At 40.6% G+C, this 17,416-nt stretch overlaps 2 protein-coding genes across 2 annotated transcripts in view; one reads left to right on the top strand and one right to left on the bottom strand.

Moving 5' to 3' along the window:
* LOC135540175 (nuclear receptor coactivator 3-like) overlaps positions 1–12,349 on the bottom strand; it is a 34,632-nt gene extending 22,283 nt beyond the window's left edge. The window contains 1 exon segment of the mRNA XM_064966611.1: positions 12,251–12,349. The gene's annotated coding sequence lies outside the window, so the exon portion shown is untranslated.
* A 3,256-nt stretch (positions 12,350–15,605) lies between these two features.
* The window catches only part of LOC135540174 (MYND-type zinc finger-containing chromatin reader ZMYND8-like), a 38,050-nt gene continuing 36,239 nt past the window's right edge, over positions 15,606–17,416 (top strand). Inside the window, exon 1 of the mRNA XM_064966607.1 lies at positions 15,606–15,754. Coding sequence (XP_064822679.1) covers positions 15,750–15,754 — 5 coding nt within the window. The 5' untranslated portion in view covers positions 15,606–15,749. The remainder of the gene's footprint in view (positions 15,755–17,416) is intronic.

Here is a 17,416-nt window from a genome sequence, read left to right as displayed (position 1 = left end):
TGAAGAACGCAATGTTCTTTATCTCCAAACGTATGGCACAAGCTGACTGCAGTTATTTACTTAAAAAGTTGCTACGAACATAGAATTGTGTTGCACAGTATACCAGTACCACGGTAATATCACAGTACAAAAACATGATACCGACATTGTAGAATACCATAGTACAGTTTCATATGATACTACAGACTTCAGCCCTACCGATCAAAAGAATTTGTTGGCACTTGTTATAAAATGTTTATAAACTCAGTTGATTTGAAGCAACAGCCTCTAGTCTCTTGTACAGGCATGTCAATAATATCCACTTCACTTCATGTACACATCACGTGTGGCAGCTGGTTATCAGCCAGCCTCATCCCCAACCAGCCATTACTCACCTGTTTCTCTCCGTCCTCTCCTCATGTGTGTCTATTCCTCTGTCAGTTAAAATATATAATCTGGCCGTGATGGCAACCAGGGATGTAGACCCAGACGAGTCTTCTGTTAGATTTATTATATTGGAACAGCGCGCAGAGGGCAATGTTGATGCATTGTATAATTTCATTACCTGTTATACCCAAGAGCACATACCAGTCTGAGTAGACTTTGCAAGTTCACGGTCATGCATCCTCAGTGTCAGAGTGAAAATGGAGCACAGCTTGGCGACAGGCATGCAGCAGAGAAACAGCTCGTCTCCAGCTTAAACAGTCAAATATTAACCATATTATGAGATGCCGCCGCCCCCCCCCCATATCTGGATTCACAGGCATTTCACAAACCATGTCGCTAATTATTGGTTTGACAGCACACATTGTCCAGTCATGTTGTCATCTAGCTAGCTAACAACCTGGTAAGTTGACAGTTGGTTTAGGCAAATTTGATCGGCACTGCCAGAAAGGAAAAGGGTCTGCAATGCATGAGATGTGCTTCAAAAATGGTTGGACTCAAAGGCCTAAACTATATGAAAAATATTTTATTTTGGTGCTCCTTAAATTCTGTTTTGTGCCTAACGTTTTAAAAGTTGGGAGCAATGTGTTTGTGAGAGGGAGAGAGCGAGTGTGTGTTAACTGAAGAGTAAAGGTTTCATGCCGTTTCCCTTATTGACAATGACATGCATGTACATTCCTTCCTCCCACTCCTCCAGCCAAATCATAGGTAGGCTTTTGCAAATGAGCAAATCAGTCATTCTATGCAGTATTCGATTATACTCAGAACAGTGTGAAGCTAAATTCAATATGTTGTATTAAGTAGAAGTGTGAATTTCAATGACAGGTTTTTGGAGAATGTTTCGAAAACATGAACAACCATCTGAGAGACAGGGCAAACAGGATGCTAGACCACCGATTTTTTTCCACCCTGGTATCATGACACTACGCCTGGTATCGTCTGCAAAAATGTTGTATTGTGACATTTGAACAATGTATTTAAAGAATTACTTAAAATAAACGGCTATGATAAATCATCCCGTGGCTTTTTATAAATACCTCAGTACACGTTATCCTACCCCAGACAATGAACACAATTGCATTTTATTGATGGCAACTTGAAAGCACCGAGATACTGACGTACCATTCAGCCACTGCCATCCCCTCATGTTTCAGAATGATAATGCACAGTCCCATGTCCCAAGGATCTGTACTCAATTCCTGGATAGGGCTGTTACTGTGAACGTATTCACACCGGCGGTCGAGTCATGAAGGCAGTCAAATTCCACGTGACCGTTTAGTCTCGCTAATCAGGCTTCTCCCAGCTCTGGTGCTGCTGATGGTCATTAGTAGCCTACCAAACTGGCTAACTGCCTGGTACTCAGCACTAATCACACTGACATCAATGCAAAAATAAACAAAAATCTAATCAAACACTTCATAAGTGTATGAGCTCGTGTTGCGCAACATTCCTATAGGCTATGCAATTGCATGAGAAAACAGAGTGATGGCGTTTATTAAAAAGTGGATCCCATCAGCTTTCTACAGGCTAGGCCTACTATATTTATCAACTTCCCTAATGTCAAGCACATTGCTTCTCTTTACAACAGGAGTAAAGCCTATCTGACTGGCATGAAAATTAACCACGGGGGCAAAAAACAATTCTCCATTCGCTATTTAAGTGCATAGATTACATGCATGTTCTCCCCTGCCCGTTTCAAGGTGCATAATAAGGGTCCATTTGAAATCAAATTTCACACATTATTTAGTATATGTAAAGATTAAATCAAGAAGTCTGATGGTGACAATTTTAGCCAATCACTTGTGAATCACGCCCAGCTTGTGTGCAGTAAGGCAAGAAACGGTGTATGCCTTTTTTTCAACTTTAAAAATCATAGTCATACACACATGTAGCATAGCCCATAGGCCTATATGTTTTGATAAGGTTTGTATCACAAGTGGCTAAATAACTTAAAATTAAAATCAGCTTTACAACGGGTGTAGAGCTTAACTGGCATACATATACAGTGCGTTTCAAGTTGGCGGAAGAATTTAGCATAAAAATGCAGATTTATAATAAAATCATTAAATGCATGGTCGCATCTGCAGTGACTTGAGAATAGTGTTTTCCCGCTAAATGATTGCATTTTGGAACATTCGTGCTTATAGCCTACTGCCCTGTGCGCATTGCTGCGCTTATGTGAAGAAATATCCTTCATCAACATTTTAAGCTAAATTCTCTGGTCTGTTGCGTCAGCCTCATTGCTTAAACATTTGAGGCTAGTGGTTGTAATACTTTGGGATCTATCGCGTCACACAACGGTCCCAGACTGTTTGGAATATTTTGTTCTTACACAGAATAGGTCAACTTTTGTAGTATGGGGGAAATAGTAGCTCATAGGCCAGTGTTTTTGCTGTTCGTTAGGCCTATATCTTGTTGGCTAACGAAATGTGGACAGTCCCAGTATCTTCAATATGCGCCTCAGAATTGGATAAGGCTCACAGTGGCTTCCCCGATGTGTCTGATCACGTGACGGGCATTGGCTAATAAGAATTGAGCTATCAGAGAGCTATGTGAGTGAGAGGCACTTCGGAGCATGCAGCCGGGAGAAGGGAATTATAAATATTATATTTAGCCTAAGGGCACAACGTTCACTGGATGCAGAAGGCAATACAGAGTAGCCGCATGTGCGCTCTCCCTCAAATCATTGAGAAAATGTATTTTATTCAGCTACTGTATGTTAAATTGTATTCTTCAAACTATAAAATAATGCCACTGAATGCTAATCTTATCTACTAAATGAGCTAGCGTAGCCCACAGCCATAGCCAGATCAGGGACTAACATAAGGATGACTCAAGAGTATTGTAATCAATAAATTGACTTATCGTGGTGTATGCAATATTACATGGATTTAGACTTATTTAAATTGTAGATGTTCCAAAAAGCTCTGCATCAGTGACTTGTAGGCTACGCGTGGATGCTAAAATGTGTTTGTTAATTACAGTGAGATCAGCAGTTATTTGCTTGACAATCACCAAATTACAACCTTTCATGACCGCCACAGCTCTATTCCTAGATGCTGAAGATGTCCCAGTTCCATGGCCTGCACACTCAGACATGTCACCCATTGAGCATGTTTAGGATGCTCTGGATCACTGTGTATGATGGCATGTTAAAGATCACGCCAATATCCAGCAACTTCGCACATTCCTCAGGCCACAATCAACTCCATACAAAACGCCAATGTCACACTGCATAAGGCAAATAGTGGTCACACCAGATACTGATTGGTTGTCTGATCTGTGACCAACAGATGCATATCTGCATTCCCAGTCATGTGACATCCATAGATTAGGTCCTAATTGATTTAAAATAAAATCTTTGAAATTGTTGAGTCCGTTTCTTTTTAAAATTCAGATCAAAACCAGCCTCATAGCGCTGTTGATAGCCACACTCCTATCAACAGGAGGCAAGGAGAGGGCAGAGATTCTACACAAGAAAACCATACCTGTACTTCCTTGTTTACAGAATAGAGTAAGAAAAGGGAACAATTCATAGACTAACCGCCGATGGCTTATTCAGAGAGTTGCAACGATTAAGGGATATTCAACTAATCACAACCCCACAACATAGCACCAACAGTGAAGGTTTCTTCTCTGCATGTTTTTTTCTGAAGAGGTGAGTGTGTGCACATTAACATTGAAGAGTGAATTATTGGTGCTGCAGTGCAGGTAGTTCTAAGCTGAAAGGAGCAGACATTCAAAGCACAGCAGCTTCTCCTCGAGAAGGCACTCCCCCCTCCATCCCCAGAGCCATAGTAGCACAACGCACACATTTTCCTGCTTTAATTTTGAGTGGAGGAAAAACAGGGGGATATAAATGAAGGTGAAGACAAAGAGAAGAGATTAATCTCACTCACTGTGTGTGTATATACAGCAGAGGGAGAGACAAAGAGAAGTCCTGCAGGAACATCTCTTCCATCATTAAAATAGACAAAGAGCATCAAGGAGACTGGACACGAGCACACTACACAAAATGAAAGTGTACTATCATAATACCCTATATTCACTTCCTTAGGGCATTACTAGTCTCTGAACGTGCTAGTTAGGTTGTTATTAACTACTACCCCATCCCCCCCCCATACACACACCATCTTGCAACCAATAGAACACCGACCATGGCTAAACATGATCACAGGGCTAATATTATGCTAATGAGATCATTAATCAATGGCCAGAGACTTATCTGACAGCACAGAGTCAAGCCTGCAATGCCCCCATTCTGCCTTTGAGATAACATATCAGCATCCTCTGTCTCCTATTGAAGAGGCTATGGAGAGGGAAGCACACAGTACCTTAACCATATTTTCAAAAGATATCCATGAATCTATACCACCAAGTTTCAACTCTTGAATTGAGGGTAAATGATATGAACAATAAAAATGTATAGAGAGGAGTGCTAATGTTATACCCCCACCAACCAGGCAGCAGCAGTGTGGTGCTCACAGTGTGGTGCTCAGCTGAAAAGTCAACATTCATTTCAGAACGCAGCTCAGCAGATTTCCCCCTTACTCGCTCCATGAATCGGTGGAGTAAACACAGGAAGAGAACAGTCTCTGTTCCACACCAGAGCTGGGCGTTCCTGCAGGGTCAAAAGTTTAGCATAGTTTTAATTTCACCTTTCCTCAGCCAATTGCAGCAGCTGAACTACGACCCCTGCAAAGAATTCTACTCAAATGGTCTGATGCCAGTTTCACCACTCATTTTTTATTTACTGAATCTTGTATTTTTTTGTGTGTGATTTAAAAGAAAATATACACTCGGCCAGATAGCATTTCTGACTATGCAGAGAAAAAGAAACACCAGTACCTTTCAAATAAGAGGATGATTGGTCTTACTCAGATCAAGTTACTCATGAGTTAAACTGAATCTCCACTAATAAAATTAACACCAACACATTTATAGGTGCAAGTACTCAACTTGATCAAATAAGTTCAATTTCTCTCCATAACATCTCCACTGGAAGTGGGAACCACAGTGGAGGTTAAAGAATAAACATTATTATATATAACATTTATTTATAGGACCATTTATGTCAAGCCATCTCAATAGTTGTCATTAGAGCTGAACTGGGTAAGGGTGTCAATTTTTCACACTGCTTCGAGTGTGGCTGTTGTCGATGTGTTCCTGATTCGAGGCCAGGTAGGAGCGAGGAGAGGGACGGAAGCTTTACTGTTACGCTGGCAATACTAAAGTGCCTATAAGAACATCCAATAGTCAAAGGTATATGAAATTGAAATGGTAGAGAGAAAAATAGTCCTATAATAACTACAACTTCTTACCTGGGAATATTGAAGACTCCTGTTAAAAAGAACCACCAGCTTTCATATGTTCTCATGTTCTGAGCAAGGAACTCAAACGTTAGCTTTTTTACATGGCACATATTGCACTTTTACTTCTCCAACACTTTGTTTTTGCATTATTTAAACCAAATTGAACATGTTTCATTATTTATTTGAGGCTAAATTGATTTTATTGAGGTATTAAAAGTTAAGTGTTTATTCAGTATTGTTGTAATTGTCATTATTACAAATAAATATAAAATTAAAATCTGCCGATTAATCGGTATTGGGTATTTTTTGTCCTCCAGTAATCGGTATCGAGAAATCATAAATCGGTCTAATTCAACCTCTAATTAAAAGTGTGTTTAAATGACTTGAGGACAGGGTGGATACAGGGGTCAGAAGGACCAAGCTTTTTAAAGGAGGGAGGGGGCCATATGTTGGGCATTAGAACACTCAGATTCAAAGATCAACTCATAAACCCACCCGGCTGAGCAGTCATCTACTGACAACCCAAACGTGGTTGTTTTTGACTCAACGGCATCACGCTCTACTCCATCTGTTAAGTCAAGCCTTTACAGCTAATCACAGCTCTCATAGGTCAAAACACCACAAATTATATGACTGTGAAAAGTATAACATATACATTCTACCATGGTGGTTCTATGTTCTAGCACAGAAGGACCCAAACACTGGACTCTGAATCTTGTCCCCTGAATATCTGTATAAAAGCCATGTGGCATGGTGAGCGAATGTTCTTCAAAAGGCAGCAGAGAAACATTCAGCTTTCACCACCCATTTGGACGAGTGAAGCGGTAAACAACATTTGTTTTGTACTTTGAAAGATAACCTCTGACCTCAACCCAGGTCAGAGGTTGTCGCCACATGTTAATGGCATTTCATTAGGTAATATAAAGCATGAGGGTGGAGCCTCAATGTTGGGTGCATCTTTTACACACAAGGAAAGACTAGCTTTATTTGCCAGGCTAGAAACAATATGGGAAAGAGAAAATAAAATCTGATCAAGCAGGAGTTTATTCTTTTGCAATTGGATTCCCATCTGCACATTATTAACCTATTCTGACCACAGGGACCTATCAAAGCAGTGGTAGAGTCCTGACTCTTTGTAGTGACTCATCAGTTGAGGTGCATAAATGCAGAGCCAAGACTCAAACCACCATATTCAGAATCAAAATGGGTTTACTTGTGTGTCACCCCATTGCTCGGAGTATTGTGAAAATGACAGCAGTGCTGCACTGCTCTTAAAACAGGGATTGACAGGTATCGGAAAGCAATCCTTGGATTGGGTGTTAGCTTAACGAAAAACCATATAAAACAAGTGCAACATCATGGTAACAAATGGGCATAAGTGACAGCTAAGAGAATATGTTAATCTATTCCGCAATAGTCCCCCCCACCACCACACCCCAACCTCAAGTCAATTAAGACTATTTAGCTGCAGAAAAACATTACAATAAATGTATTATCATGCTTTGGTGTTAACACAGTGTAGTAAATCTGCAGTCTGCTCGCTGATCGACCCAGAATAGCAGAGGCCTCTCATTTCAGGGTGGAAGACTTAACTCTCCTCCGAGCTGTGGAGGGGCAGAGACTGGGCAGAATCAAAGCAAGGTGGCCGTGTAGCAGTTGAGAAGTTCATCCAGAACTGACACGCTCTCTCCTCACTGCCTGCCTGACGGAGAAAGCATCTGGTAACATTTATCTCACAAACCTAACTTTTTTTCCTATTTCTCTTTTTTTCCCCCCAGACTTTATAAAAGGGGGCCCTAAACAAAACAAAACACAAATAGTCTCACTAACATTTTACAATAGTAACAAAACCAGGGCAGGGAGCTACCCTCCCATTGGCTTGTTCAGGTGAACCAGTTTAACGAGCATTCTTCAGCCAAGGGAGAGAAAGTAAAGACTGGTGGAAAAAAAGAGCTGTGCCCCCCTCTCTCTTCCTCATAAGCTATTCCCTCTGTCGCCCAACCAGCAGTGACTACAGAGTACTAACTGTTCCAACGCCTTAGTGGTTATAAATTGGAATTGGGTGCAATGATTACTTCAGGCTGCACGTTTGGCTTTCATAAGTGTGCATGGCTCAGGCTCACATATGGCAGAATTACTCCGGCATTTGGGTATTACCTCAGAGTTGAACGAGAGGGGAATGCATGAATACGAAGTGATACTAGCGGAGCCACACTGCAATCTGTATGAAATGATTGAGACCAGGGTTTGGTGTCATTGAAGGGGAAACCTCTGTTTTAGTTGCTCTACAGTTCCTACTCTTCTGGTCTTTAACACACTGCATCTGAGAAGTCAGTCCTAAATATTTAATCAGCAGGAACTGAAGTCTCTACTCCAGTTCTATCTTGGGCGCTTTCCTTTCAGGGGAGAGAGAAGTTTTGCTTTAGTTGATTCAACAAACTAACCTGTTGCAGGTATTTGTGAAGCGTGGGGCTTTGAGGCCCCTCGGGTATGTCACGTGCATGTCAGCTGACATGCACAGAGAGTTTACCATCACCAAATGAATGACCTTGAGGTTGTCATGTGGGCTTGTCTTCTTGGAAATGTAACTTTATAGCGCTCTCTCCAACAAAAACATTCAATGCTGTAAAAAACAAAACCTAACAGTTTTACTTACTATTACAGATGTGGTTGTCATACCTAGTTACCTAAAGATGGACGCACTTCACTGTAAGTCTCTGGATAAGTGTGTCTACTAAATTACTAAAATGTAAATGTGTAAACTTTGTAGCCCAAGTGTGATTTAAACCAAAAAAGAAAATTGCACACAGAAATCATTCAACTTAAAACTGCACAAGGGAAAGGCCTACTTATAACAAGGTAATAAGGACCACTTATGCTTTCATTTCAAACCCAGCGCCTCACCATCACCCACAAAAAAGGTACAAAGGCCAAGGAATCAAATTTCAATTAGGGAAACAATCAGGCTTTCCTTTCAGCCCAGTGGGTCTCCACGAGCCCTCCCATAGCCACTGCTCTTCTCTCCCCACTAACAAGAGTAATTCTACACACACAACCTCACCTTTACTTGTTGACCACCAAATACCTTTTGATTTTTTACATTTCCCCCTTAGTCACAACCCTGACGACAAACAAAAACAAATCAATCTATTCAAACATCAATGGAGCAGAAATTCAGCTTGACAAAGAGAGTGGAGGCAGTTATCATAAAGTACCTCTCCACCACACAAAAGGTGAGGCATTTGCTTATTTCACCACTCATTCTTTCGGCTTTAAGTCAAAATACCTACAACCTGATTTTAAATAACTGAATACTTTCAGAAGTGACAAGGACGAAGAAAGTTGTCTGAGCAAAAACAATATGACAGTTAAATATTAGGCCAAGTATGCATCATCAAACCCTAAAGTCTTACTGCTGAAAAATGCCAATGCACAAACAGTAACAATATCCACTCAATATGGTCATGGAAATCAATGGATTGGTTCATCTGCTACAAAGCTCTGACACCAGAGAGATGTTCCTGCGCCCATGAGATGAAGCGATAAGTTAATGACTTATTGAGAACACAGTAGTAAACGGACAAAGAAAAAGCCATGCATCAAAGTCACTTCTTCAACCCATCTGCAGTCAAAGAATCTCCCAGAAGATTGATTCATTGTTAACGCAGCCTGACACCCTGTGTGAGAGAAAGGGAGAGAAAGAGAAGGGGGGGCTCAATTTGCAAAGAATCTGAGTAGCAGCAGCAGTTCATTGGGTAGTTTCACACAGCGGCCACTGTTCCCTTCCTACAAACATATACACTGCTAGAGAAGATGGAGACAATGTAGATGTGCATGAAAAAGTATTCATGATAAATAAAATATGCCTAATCCTAAAATGAGACCATGAAGACAATTCGCTAGTCAGGATAGCTCAGTGGCCTAATTCTTACTCCACACCCATAGCTCAGACACCATACATACATTCACCTGATACACTACATGGCTAAAAGTATGTTAACACCTGCTCAATCACTTCATTCTAAAATCATTTCATTCTAAAATCATGGGCATTAATATGGAGTTGGTCCACCATTTGCTGCTCTAACAGCCTCCACTCTTCCGGGAAGGCTTTTCACTAGATGTTGGAACAGGGAGCATGATTAAGGTCGGGCACTGGTGTTGGGCGATTAGGCCTGGCTCAGTCTGCTTTTCAATTCCTCCCAAAGGTGTTCGATGGGGTTGGGGTCAGGGCTCTGTGCAGGCTAGTCAATTTCTTGCACACCGATCTCAACAAACCATTTCTGTATGGACCTCTCTTTGTGCACGGGAATTGTCCTGCTGAAACAGGAAAGGGCCTCCCCCAAACTTGCCACAAAGTTGGAAGTGCTGAATTGTCTAGAATGTCATTGTATACTGTAGCATTAAGATTTCCCTTCACTGAAACTAAGGGGCCTAGCCCAAACCATAAATAACTGCCCCAGACTATTATTCCTCCTCCACCAAACTTGACCGTGTCCATTATGCAGTTGGGCAGGTAGCATTCTCCTGGCATCCGCCAAACCCATATGTTTGTCTGACTGCCAGATGGTGAAGTGTGATTCATTACACCAGAGTGCGTTTCTACCGCTCCAGAGTCCAATGGCGACAAGCTTTGTCCCATTCCAGCCGACACTTGGTCTTGCGCATGCATGGTTAACTTAGGCTTGTGTGTGGCTGCTCGGCCATGGAAACCTATTTCATGAATCTCCCGACGAACAGTGCTGACATTGCATCTACAGGCAGTTTGTAACTCGGTAGTGAGTGTTGCAACCGAGGACAGAACAATGTATATATATTTTTTTCTCTCTCTGAGCACACATTGGTCCCATTTTGTGGACTACCACTTCGCGGCTGAGCCGTTGTTGCTCCTAGACGTTTCCACTACCCAATAACAACACTTACAGTTGACGGGACAGCTCTAGCAGGGCAGAAATTTGACATACTGACTTGTTGGAAAGGTGAATCCACTAATTTGTAGGTGTGTCCACACAGTTCTCTCCAGATTTACATATGCCACATGTATGGTAGGTAGAAACCCATCTTCAATAACACCCAAAACTTGATTGTGATTGAATAATTCTTCTAGGGCAAATTCAATTAATTTACCCGTAAAAATGTCTTAAACCAGACGGAGACTCAATTTAGGTCCTCCTCCTGCACACGGTATCAGAAAGGTTTCTTGTGATTCACGTGGTTTGCCCCCAAGCAAAGACTGCACACCTAGACCTTTAAATTCAAGCGAAATTACTCACTCTCCATTGTCTGTCGAGAATACATGAGCAAGCCGTCGAAGAATGCTCCCTTATTGCCTCAAAGTTTATGCTCAGCATACAAACTGGTCAGTAGTTCGTTTTGTTGCCATTTTTTCAACAACAAAACAAAATCGGTCGAGTCGCTTAAACATGAGCCCTCTCTCTCGCACACACACGTGAATGAACACGAACATTCTCCTCACCATGTCCTGCAGTAAATTAAATGTATGTGAACTTGAGACATATGCGATCATAAATAGCCTATTCTGTACCAATGTTGCATGTAGCCTACGAGAGTTGAGCCGGTGGCCTGACGTACGCATCCAATCCTACGGCGTTGTGGTAGGTCATTAACTTCACCGTTATGATCACAGATAGCTACTTAACCTATCAAGGGTGAACCATAAATAACAGCAAATGTGCGGATTTTTTCAATGGCCCGGAATACTACCACCACGTCGCTGTTTTGTCCAACTTAAATTAGTTGTAATTTTAACACAAGCTGCATTTCAAGCGTAGCTGACCATTAGGCTACGTCACGTTGAGGTTGAGTCGCTTTGCCAATGTTCATTTTCATGCGTCAACTGTCACAATCATTACGAAGTAGCAGATTGATGAAAACAGTTATTCCTTGTAACCATTAAGAACTACACTGAACCTCGGAATCTAGGCTAGTTGGCGACAGTAGATTCAGCTTTAGGCCAATGTTAACAAACTATGGATATTTGTTCTTAATTTTAAAGAGTATCAAAACGGAGCCTAAATATTTGGGCAAACTAGTACTTAAAAAAAAAAAAGAAGATTTACTTCGACTTTAACAGAACCGTTGCAATACCAAACAGGTATCTTGCCTTCAAAATAGAAGAGTTAACTCACAGTCGAGATGGAATAGTTTCTGAATGTAATGTTAAAATTTGCTCCCCTGATAAACTTTAACAAATATGAGCATAAAATCCGTATGCAACCTCCACGAGGAATGCACACATATTTAAAACAGCCAATAGACAAATATGGATTTACATCATCAGGGAGAGAGAGCACTCTTCATGTTGCCAACAATTCCAAAATAAACGGACAAGCTCAGAACTACAAGGTAGGTTGGTTGTAGGCTACGGGTGAACCCTCTGCCTATTCAAAGAAAAGCGTTTAAACTACATCAGGTCAACTGGAAAATGCGCCACATGTTTTAAAACCCTATCAGTGTTTCCAACAAAACACCCGCTACTTGCAGGAAAAACTCACCCGCTTCAACGCATTCATTGAGTAGGTTACACCAGTTTCTTTCTTGTCCCCATTAACTCTCCGCCATCTTCACCACTGTGTTTGTTTAAATGGGAAACACTCCCAAAGCGCAAGAAGCCAGCTTGCAATAGGGCTTCTGGGTAGAGTAGTTGTCTTCCTCCTCTTTCATCATTAAGACGTATGGATCTTTCTGAACATGGACTACACGTAGACTAGAAATAAGTATATAGATGAGACGGGCAGCAATACCGATGCTATTATATTAGGGGAAATACATCAACATGCATTTATTTATAGCTCACCAAAGTAGTCCATAGAGATTTATGTGAGCGTGGACGTTGTGACGTGCTATTCTCCATTAGCAAAAAAAGTGACAGTCCCTAGAGGGAATCTCTTTAATTTAATTATTTTCTAAATATAGCCATAATTCGGATGCCTCAAATACTGATGTTGACAAATTGAGTGTTTAGGTCTGCAATTGTAACATAAGCCTACATATTCTTCTGAGATTGTATGATGCACATTTTTCAACATTATCTGTTACACTCAAATCATTGCCGGTTCCCAAGTATGCATTTTCAAAGAGTCATAGTCTAAGTGGGTTTAGTTTACCTTTTTATATAATCCTCTCCAAAAGATTAACAAAAATACAAAATCAACAGAATTCAAATTGAGCAGTAACACGGAGAAGGATATTTTGCATGATACAAAATGTGTGCTTCCTCAGCCTCCTTACAATTGCACAGTGACTGGCAGTCAAGCTCAAGTATGTACTCACACACAACCCTCAGACTTTCATACATGTTATCCATCTGTTCACTAACACAAGAACAGGCCAATATCCATATGCCACATGGGGAATGGGGAACAGCGGTGTTCAGGGTACAATTTGCAATTGTGTAGCACACACTATGAAGTGCAATCGCCCTATGGGAGACTGACGGGACTAAGGAGGCCCAACTGCCCTCCGGAGAAGAGTCACGGAAGATAGTGCCGAATCTGTCTCCATGGTGATCTCTCAGGCACACCAGCGTAGAATTTCAACTGTTGGGAAGGGAGTCAGGGCTAAAGATGGAGGGGAGGATATATACTGGAAAAAATACCCCACCTGAAATACAGTGTGGCGATGCATCTTTGATGTTACTTTCAAAGGGGTGTTGTTGAAAAAATCTGTGACGTTCATAGCCTCAGCTGTGTCCCAAGATTCAAGCACACAGAGATTTATGCAGTCCAGCCACTTTTATACCGATTTTAACTTCTAAAATACCTATTTGCTTCAGGCAGTTGATATGCATATTTAAGCTCATGAACTCAAAACACAAATGGAAGTATTATTTGTCACTTGAGAACGACAGATGTATTAGTCTTGACAGAGGAAGTTTGATATGGATCCTTTCCTATAAAATTATGTTGCTGGAGTTCACTTGTATTTGATAAACAGCATTCAACTGAGATGATGTGTTTATAACAGATATCACCACAGCCATAAAGGTAACACTGCTATCATGAATAATCTGTTTGCCTGGTTGGGTGCTTGTGTGTTAAAGAGTGAGCCTCAATTACATTCCACAGAGTCCTTAAGGGGGGCCCATGGTCCTCTGTTTGTGCCCCCTCCCCCACAACACACCACAAACTGACCTCCCCCTCTGTCAGTGAGTGTGAGACGCTACATCCCAACCCCCTTCCCACTCTGCCTTTCCAGTATGAAAGGACAGGAGATAACAGTTTGTAAGGACAGGAGATAGCCCCTAATAATTCATGTATTTTCAGATTGCTTTACCTGCAACAACCAATCTGGTGACTCTGCTCCCCACCCTTCCATTTCCCCCACTTCATTTGAATTGCACTCAGGTTCAAGGCTTTAGGATCATGATGAAGACAAACAGATATATATTCCAGTTTGTGCCAAGATGATACCAGTATCACGATACTCGTTAGTATCATGCAAAGGAAACAAAACATGAAGCAGATTTAACTTATTTTGGAAAAAATCCCTAATGTTGGAAACAATCATCATTATGTTGTCATCCAGAGTCACATGTATTTATTTTCCAAGCTATAGCACACAAAATGTTACATACAGCATGTTTTTAAATGACCAAAGAGTTTGGTTTGAAATGCTGGTATCGTCACAGCCCTAATTACAGTACATGTGCACAATTTATTAATTAAATTATACAACGAATTGTGAAATGCATAGATAAAGCAATCACACATGAAAAGGGCAGAGAGTGTTCAATATTTAATTAATTGGTTATTTTCAATAGGAAGAGTGAGTTAACATAGAAAAAAGAGAGAGCGATAGAGAGAGCGAGAGAACGAGAGCAAGAGCAAGAGACAGACAGAACCAATTTGAGAAGTGTCTATTTATCCACCTGATATAGAGGTAGTCATATAAACATTTCAGAATGATAGGTGTTTGATGGTTTGCTCTAGAGCCCTCGTCAGTGAAACTCAAACACAAGTATTTAATCATTGCCGAGTTAATGATTGCTGAGCGTATCTCATGGGTTGCCTACATAACAACAAAACACTCACCTGACATTTTACTGTGTGGGTTTCCTTTTTTTTCATTCTCCTTCTTTCAAAAACCTTTTACTTCAGTGAGAATACAGTAAGTCTGCTTTTAGGCTTCATCATTGCATGAAATAAAACTACAGAAGTAATTAAAACACTTACAAGTCTGAAATACATGTATATTAATTAAACAAGGAGACACACACCCAGTGTATATTAAGTGGGAAATGATCCCTATATGATCAATATTTCCTTAAATATATGCCAAGATTTTCCATAGAGAAAATAATACAACTCTTCAACTGAATTATCACTGGAGAAAAGTTTGAGAAGCATCCATGTCAAATTTCCCCACATAGAACCTTTTCCCATGAACTACATATGGATGAAGTCAGATATTTCTCATTTCAGATCTGTAGATGGCTTATACTAGTCCTGCACAGCGCTTCTATTACATGGGATTAGGCCGTGTATAATATTTTATATAGAGCAAAGGTGATAACCATGTATCTACACCCCTGACCTGCGTCTATATAGAGATACAGTGGATCATGGCCATCATATTGTGAGTTCTTCTTCTAGCACGGGGAAAGGGGGATTTGAATGCTGCAGTAGAGCACTGGGCTTTCTTTCTTGACAGTTCAGAGAAAGCGGCTTTTATAGTTAACTCCGCATGCACTGTAACTGACAGTTAGATTTACAGGTTATGTCGTTGTCTTTTGTTTGAATTGTTTACGTGTCCGCTGTGCGGGGGAAATGATAATACAAGCGGAACAACGTAGCTAATACTATTGTAACGGGGATCCTTATTGTAGCAACACACTTTTGGAAGGAAGGCAATCCTGCGCTGCGTTAGCTAAGTTTTCATGTCATCGGGTGTAGTTCATAAAGGTTGAAGAGTGTATGTTAGGATGAAGTGTGAATTCATGCCAGGAATAATACGTGTGAAGTTTGATTTCCTCCCTTCTGTAATAAGCAGCCGATGAGGTATTTTTTCCTTTATTCATGTGTTTCATCTGAACCAGTTATAACGCCGGTTAAACTGTTATGCATGTAAGCACTTCAGAGTTATACCAAGCTAATAAGTCACTCGTAAGATAAGGTTGTAAGAGTGTGCTTAACTGTATTTTTAATTTACTTTATAGTTCTCACGGAAGGTGATAATTCTGACTAAAACTACAGAATAAAGCCGCCAGTTAAAATCAAGGAACGGTTGTGCTCGTGGTTACTGAAGGGAGCTACATGCACTTCTTGTCACCTGGACAATTTATCTCAAATTGATAACTGCTTTTAGAGGGTGAGCCATTCCTCTGTAGTTATGGGATGATATCCAATAGGGTTGGATTGGTGAGATGTAGATTGTAGATTGGTAAAGTAGGCTACATACAGTGTGATTGAAAAAAAAACATGCACTTGTCAACCAGTGCTCTTCAATGATCAATAGTATACCTTAATAGCTGATAATGTTCCTCCTTTTCCTTGAAGAGCATTGGATGTTTTTCCTGTCCTTTACACAAGAAAGCTTTTCCCAGGCATTATGCGATTGTTTTGATTTATTAATGCAGCAAGGGGTCCATAGCAAAACTGTCAAGTATAGTACAGTATCTAATATGAGGCAAGCTGGAGGGTGACATCTAGTGGAGTGCTTTCTAACAGACACGTACCATTATAGTGCCATATACCATTATAGTAGTGGTACACGGTCAGCTGTTTGTTCACCTACCGACAGTTGCTATTAACCCATCTGCAACCGCACGACTATGGGCAAAGTGATAAAGTGAAAATCTGAGGCTGGCATCGGACCCGTTAATAATATGGAAAATGCCTTGTCGTCAGAGACTGCGGAAAGATTTTTTCACAGGTATGCAGAATGTTTTAGATATGTTTCTGTTTGTAATTTCTGACATTTTGGTAGGCTATTTGTTTCTTAACTTGTCTATAATTAGATACAGGCAGTTTATCTCCTGCCATTATGTTGCCATAGAAGACTAAATTAACCCTTGCTCACCAAAATAATGTCATAAATCGAAAGAATGAATCCTTCAATCTTGTTGACATCGGTCAAATTCTGTCATATTTGCTTCTTTTACGGAGCAAAGAAGTTTACCACCCAATATGTCAATTCACCTTGGATGCATATTTGACGTGGTTGAAATACTCTCAGATTATAGCCTATGATGCTGATGAATATACCCCTACAGATGGTATCTAACTGTGCATTTGTATTCTCTCGAGATGCTAAAGAAATAAATAATATTTCTCCACTCCTGTTCCCCAGTCAAAATGTAGGGAGAGCTGGGACGAAAGTAACAAGGGGCAAAAGTAACACAGTGATTTTTTCAGAAAACACAAAAGCTAGAATGACATAGTGAAGTCACCATGTTCCTAATGTGGAGGATGACCTCCCTGCAGAAAACAGACCAGTCTGACCATGTTTCGCAAAGTTATTATCAACAAAAAGTGTTTTTGAGTGATGTATGTCAAACAAAACAGGGTGTTTTTCGGTTGTAAAGTTGCATTAGAGAGGAAGAGGTAAAGAGAGAGGCCAAACTCTCTCTTTACCTCTACACCTCTTGACCCACCAAGCAAAGAGTTTTTGTATGGATGTCAATGAGAGTGTTGATTTTGGTCAATAAAAAAATGTATGGC

Source organism: Oncorhynchus masou, chromosome 5 (genome assembly GCF_036934945.1).
Source record: "Oncorhynchus masou masou isolate Uvic2021 chromosome 5, UVic_Omas_1.1, whole genome shotgun sequence".
NCBI classification, from domain to species: domain Eukaryota; kingdom Metazoa; phylum Chordata; class Actinopteri; order Salmoniformes; family Salmonidae; genus Oncorhynchus; species Oncorhynchus masou.
Note: the sequence above shows the minus strand (reverse complement) of the source record. Positions and strands in the feature narration are given on the sequence as shown.